The sequence below is a fragment of the Myotis brandtii genome, unplaced genomic scaffold (assembly GCF_000412655.1).
Source record: "Myotis brandtii unplaced genomic scaffold, ASM41265v1 scaffold785, whole genome shotgun sequence".
Lineage (NCBI taxonomy): Eukaryota > Metazoa > Chordata > Mammalia > Chiroptera > Vespertilionidae > Myotis > Myotis brandtii.
Window position 1 is genome coordinate 38076 of NW_005371151.1, and position 6342 is coordinate 44417.

A 6342-nucleotide genomic window follows, 5' to 3' on the forward strand; every position below is an offset into this window, starting at 1 on the left:
GATCCAGGCCCTGCGGGGAGGGCGGGGCGGACGGGGCGGGGCTGACTGCCGGGCGGGGTCAGGGTCTCACACCATTCAGAGGATTATTGGCTGCGAGATGGGACCCGACGGCCGCCTCCTCCGCGGGTACAGACAAGACGCCTACGACGGCGCCGACTACATCGCCCTGAACGAGAACCTGACCTCCTGGACCGCGGCCGACATGGTGGCTCAGATCACCCAGCGCAAGTGGGAGGCGGCCGGTGAGGCACAGTGTATGAGGAGCTACCTGGAGGGCACCTGCATAGAGTGGCTCCGCATTTACCTGGACAAAGGGAAGGAGACCCTGCAGCGCGCAGGTACCAGGGGCCCTGGGGCCGCCCCCTCTCCCCGGGGCTGCGGCTCCTACAAAAAGACAGGACAGGGGGTCAGTGCAGACACCCCTCCTTGGGTCAAGGAGGGAGCCCCCCTGGATGTCAGGTCAGGTACCAGAGGGACCCCCCTCCTCTTAGGGACAGTTAGGAGTGCAGGCTCTCCTGGGGTGCAGGGAGACCCCCCTGAAATAACCCATCAGCGGTTCCCATGGACCCTGCAGGGGCTCTGGGACCCACAGGGACAGTCTCTCTCAGGCCTTGTGTGCTGCCCACACCCACTGTGTCTGAGGCCTCACCCCAGCTTTTCTGAGTCACGTGGCCTCCACCCAAGTCAGGACCACAAATCCCTTTTCTCCCTCAGAGACCTGCCTCCTGCCCTGGGCTGTGTCTCTCTGATTCTAAAACTTTCTAAAGACTAGGAGGGCCTTCCAGGTGCATCTGTGCAGGCTGGTGTGTGGGCTGTGGCTCCCTCTCCCACCCCAGGTGTCTGTCAATTCTCAGGATGGTCACATGGGCACTGCTGGAGTGTCCCATGGCGGATGCAAAGTTCCTGCATTTTCTCCCCTCCCCCCAGACCCTCCAAAGGCACACGTGACCCACCACCCCGTCTCTGCCCGTGAGGTCACCCTGAGGTGCTGGGCACTGGGCTTCTACCCTGCGGACATCAGCCTGACCTGGCAGCGTGACGGGGAGGACCAGACCCAGGACATGGAGCTGGTGGAGACCAGGCCTGCGGGGGACGGGACCTTCCAGAAGTGGGCGGCCGTGGGGGTGCAGAGATACACGTGCCATGTGAAGCACGAGGGGCTGCCCGAGCCCCTGACCCTGAGATGGGGTGAATAGGGGCCGTGGGCACAGAGCCTCTTCTCAGGGCAGCAGGGGCTCTGGGGAACCTCAGTGGGGTGGGGGCTGAGGCCTCGGGTCAGCGCCCTCAACCTCCCACCCCTTCTCCCCCCAGAGCCGCCTTCTCAGACCTTCATCTTCATCATCATCATGGGCATTGCTGGGGGCCTGGTTCTGCTGGGAGCTGTGGCTGGAGCTGTGATGTGGGGGAGGAGGCGATTAGGTGGTGAAGGGGTGGGGCCTGAGTGTGCACTCTAGGCAGTGACAGCGCCCAGGGCTCTGATGTGTCTCTCTCAGCTTCAAAAGGTGAGACCCTACAGAGGGGAGGGGTGGGCAGAGGAGAGGACTGGGTGGTGGGGAGTCTGTGGGACACTGTGAGCATGAAGTGGGCTTTGAGAATGTCACCAGTTACAGCCACTGACCTGAATGTGTTCATGATGCTTGTCCTCCACAGCGTGAGGCAGCTGCCTTGTGGGGACTGAGAGATGGAAAATGTGTTCACGCTCCCACTTCCTGACTCAAGAACCTCTGATTGGGGCTGGCCCCGCCCTGCTCCCCACACTTTCTGGTCCAGCAGAGGCGGGCTGGGCCCTCACTATCGCTGTCTTTACTTCCTTGTATTCTGAGCTGCAAGCTGTTCCTTCCACATTGAAATGAGGTTGTGGAGGTGACTTTGTTCATTTCTTGCCATAAAGGGTTGGTGGGTAAATTCAAGGAGAAGATTCTACATTTTGAGGGTAAATAAATATAAACACCAAGAACTTTCCAGAACTCATGTGTTTGCTGTGCTGAGCTGTCCCAGGTGTGGACAGGAGATGTTTTGAAGACCGAGTGTGGTCGGGGCCTGTGCCCAGGTGGTGCTCAGTGCATCGTGGGCTTTGACGTGGCCACTCCTCTGCGGGGTCACCTCTCTGCTCCTCTGACCTTTTCCCTCAGTAGAACCTTGTTCCACCAGGACCTGTGGTCACTGGAACTCAGACATCACTGAGGCCTTGTCACGTGTCCTAATGCAGCACATCTCCAGGACCATGGACAGCGAGTCCTTCCTGATGTTGGTCAGCCTGAGCTCAGGCCTGGGTTTTTGTTGTTTCATTGTTTTCGTAGATATTATGCCTGTTACTGTTTTCATGTGTGAGTTATGGTCTCATTTTCTCGGTGTCCCCCATCTGACAGCAACAGGGTACATGTTACCCATCATTGTCCCACAGGCCTAAGGTTCCCTGCACACAGGACTTTGTGGTTGGAGAGATGCATTTTGAGGCTCCTCATACTCTTGCCTCCTTCTAGGACCTGAACATTCCAACCCTCTGATAGCTTGGTCTTTCTGGGGACCAGCCCCTACCCTGAATCCTCCAGGACCCTCACCAAGAGCCATCTCATCAGTGTCCCAAAGACACTTGTCACTCAGGAGATTCCCAGGGTTCTAGGAGCTCAGTGCCAGGAGCCAGGGGCAGAGACCAGGCACTTTCTCTCATCCCACAGGTCTCTGCCCACAGATCCATTAATAGCCAAAGGGTCCCAATAGTTATAGATGCTGGCACCTTACTAGAGCCCACTCACTCATGAACAATGTGTCCAGTCCATCCTCCTATTGAGAGTGTTTACATGGTCCATACATTGACCAACAAATTTAGTCAGAAGTTCAGCCACAATGTGATATTGCTGCCCACCTCCCAGGATAGCAAAAATGAAAGAGTCAGGCAAAGTCAATTTTTAGCAGGAATTTGCACTCATTGTATCTCTCATAAATACCTAGTGGTAGAGTAAGTTGTTTCAAATACTTTGAAAATGGCTTGGTTGCTCTCACTACACCCAATCATTCACTCACCCAATGCCCCAGCATTTCCACTCCTGGTTGTATCCCCAATAGACATTCACACAAATGTGTGCAAAAACATATGAAGAACTTATTCATAGCTGCACAGTTTACAGAATCTGCATATAAGACAAATTCTCATGAGCTGTGGAGGAGAAGGAGTGTGGTGTGTTCATAGACTTGAACCCTTGTAGCCCTGAGAGTGAAAACGCTACAACCACAAGACCCATGGGAAGGAGAATGGGACACAATGTGGAGACAGAGCCCGGTACAGGGAGGAGGCCACTGTAACATTCCTTCCCTCAAAAGCTGACAGAACTCACCCGTGGTTTGACAATCTAGTCAGGAGTGAGTCGGGATGGGGGGCAGTGTGTGACCAAATAGAATTGAATGGGTCCACTGAGGACTGGAATGTTCTGTGAGTGTTGTTGTTCCCACCTTCACCCCTGTGAAAATCCACTATATCCATGGGATTTGTCCACGTCTCTCTGGGCATGTGATCCTTCATCTTTTCATCTATTTTTAAAATTCTATCTTTGTAATTTCACCCAATTTCCTATATGTTCTGGTTCTTTCTAAATTTTAGATTCTGAAGGTATCTCTCTGTCTGTCCTAATTCTTACTTTCCCTGAATCCTGTCTGCATGTCAAGAATAATTCTTTCCAGGGTAAAATCTCAAAAACAGAAGCAGAAGCAGAAGTGGAGGAAGAAGAGGAAGAGGAAGAAGAGGAAGAAGAGTCGGTTGTGTAGTGAGTCACCAAAGAGCAGGACTGTGTGGGTGACTAAGGAAGCACCTCATGGTGTCCTGTAGGGTCGTGTAGACATTAGGGACTCCCAGGATTCTGAGCAGGTGGGCACAGCTCACCTGGGACAGTCTCCATGCTTAACATCCCTGGGGCCCCCATAGGAAGGACCGTGGCATTTCCCTGAGGAGAGAGACCAGCCTCCTGCCCCAGTGCAGATGCTCAGCCTGCGCCCATCCTGGTGTCAGCCTGACCTTGGGGCCAGGGGAGCCGTGAGGACAGTAACCACTTGGGGATCGTGTGTGATTGTGCAATGAGTGGAGGAGGAGGAATGGGATGCAGCCTTGGCTTTCAGTTCAGCTCAGAGAACAGCTTTGACTCGGAATGTAGACCTGTCCACAGGGAACAGACACCTTTTCCTGCCCATCATTCAGCTGCTCATGTGGACCAGGAGGACAGCCCTCAGGAAGGAAGGTCTAGATGTACCAGACATAGGAGATTATCCCACAAACCCGGTGGGGGCGCAGGAATCCATGGGCTGGCTTCCCACACAATGGGATCCGTGTCAGAATGCCCTCTGCTGGTCAGGACAGGGAGGAGTCCTTCAGCTCACTCAGTGACTCACACTCAGGCCCACTCAGGAGTGTTGGGAACTCCCCTTCTCCCCGGGGTTTCCCTTCTGTATTGGACAAGTTAATGGTCAAATTACCAATAATCACGGCAGTGGCTTGGAGAGATTTGAGTGGGGATAAAGTCGCTCCTCTTTGGAGATGTCCCAGGCTCTCCACGCAGACAGTGTCCCCTATGCCTCAGGTGACATGATAATGGCATCTCTGTGGGAAGATCTGGTCCAGGAACCCTGTCCCTACAACTGTAGGCTCAGGGCCCCCGGCTTGTCCTCAATGACACATCCCTGCCCAGAGCTCAAGAGCAAAGACCAGCCAGGTGAGATCTTCCTTATGTCCAACCTCAGGGCAGAAATCAGGGGAGGAGGGTGGTTCCAGGAGGGGACATGGAACTGGGGTGGATCGTCCCATGGGGCAGGACAGGCGCTGCCCCCCCCCCCCTGTGTCTGAGCTGCTTCTGCTGGCTCTGCTGGGCTGAGGGGGGGGGGCATGTACTGGGGGGGGTGTCCCAGGGTGGGATTCCCACCAATGCTGGGCTTCATGCACCTCTCTGTGTCCTTGAGTTCCCGACAGTGAGGGACCCGAGCACGGGGCTCCCTTTGGGATCTGAGCCAAGGGTAGGACGGCCAGGGCCACTGAGCTGCTCAGCCATGTGCACAGGGGTCTGCTTATCTTCTCAGACCTCACGAGCTTGAGGCTTGGGTGTGAAAACCATAGTAAAATTGATGTGTAGAATTAGGGTGATTACTTTAAAATTCTGACATAAAATAAGGTCCATTCACACACACACAGGCACAGACAGATATTCACCCAGAATCGTCGTCTGTGGTATAATAACATGATATAAAGACGACTTAAAAATATATGTTTCATTGATTTTTAAAGAGAGCAGAAGCAGAGGGAGAGAGAGAGATAGAAACATTGATGAGACACATCTGCTGCCTCCGTAACACACCCCACTGGGGACTGAGCTGCAACCCAGGCATGTGCCCGACTGGGAATGGAACTGGCCGTCCCTTGGTGCATGGGTGGATGCCCAACCACTGAGCTACACTGGCCCGGTGATGTCAGGACCATGTGTGTTTCCTCCTGAAATCCTAACTTGGGCTGCAATTGTCTCCGGATCCCTGGGAGATTGGGGGCTCATTTCTCTCTGTGTGTTCCCTATTGCTTGGGTGTGAGTGTTGCTTTGTGCGTGTGAGGCAGCAATGGGAGAGAGAGGAATTGCTGGAGAGATCATCTCTCTTTGTCAAATAGTTTGCCTGGTGCAACATGCTGGGTCTGTTCTTCCCATTGGACATTGTAATGTTTTATCCTCTCATCCCAGGTCGCCACAGATGATCCCACAAGGAAACCAGTCACATCTCCCATCACCGTGGCCTCTGCTCCTCCTATGAGCTCTGTGTGAAGACTCACATGTCCCAGCCGAGCACAGTGAGCGTGCAGGGCACATGGTGCTCACAGCACCCCTGACCTCTGTTCTGTATTAACGTCCACTTTCCTCTCCTCCAGGAGGAAGCAGAGGTGCAGAGTGGGAAGCAACATCCCCAGGCAGCACTGAGCTCACTCCTCAGTGAGCTTGACACCAGGTCGGAGCTGTGTGGTCCAGAGGACAGAGTTCCCACCACCTGCCCTGTGCTCCTCCCCATGGTCCTGTCACCATCCCGTGTCACAGATGAGGGAATGGGGTCCTGAGAACTCAAGGCCGGGGGTGCCAGTGTCCTGTGCCTGCAAGGGGGGAGGTGAGTGGAGGAACAGACCTGGAGGTGCAGGAGCTGAGGGTTATGGAGACTCACTGTATGTGTGTGTGTGCGTGTGTGTGTACCATCTCATGTGAGTGTCACTCAGGTACCTCTTGGGATGTGATCACACCTTTAGCGCCAATAAAGACAGGACAGAGCAGGGCGGGCTGGGCCACAGCGCTAACCCATCCTCACCGCGGGGCCGCCTCCACCCCCAGG

At 54.7% G+C, this 6342-nt stretch overlaps 1 protein-coding gene across 8 annotated transcripts in view; it reads left to right on the plus strand.

Moving 5' to 3' along the window:
* Window positions 1–6342, plus strand: part of LOC102257066 (saoe class I histocompatibility antigen, A alpha chain-like) — a 60354-nt gene that overhangs the window by 18913 nt on the left and 35099 nt on the right. For 4 of the 8 annotated variants that reach the window (XM_014530969.1, XM_014530971.1, XM_014530968.1 and 1 more), the window contains exons 3-5: window positions 63–338; window positions 928–1188; window positions 1312–1422. In XM_014530969.1, coding sequence (XP_014386455.1) covers window positions 63–338; window positions 928–1188; window positions 1312–1422 — 648 coding nt within the window. Of the gene's footprint in view, window positions 1–62; window positions 339–927; window positions 1189–1311; window positions 1423–2960; window positions 2967–6342 lie in introns of all 8 variants that reach the window. The other 4 variants (XM_014530972.1, XM_014530973.1, XM_014530974.1 and 1 more) reach the window with 4 other exon arrangements.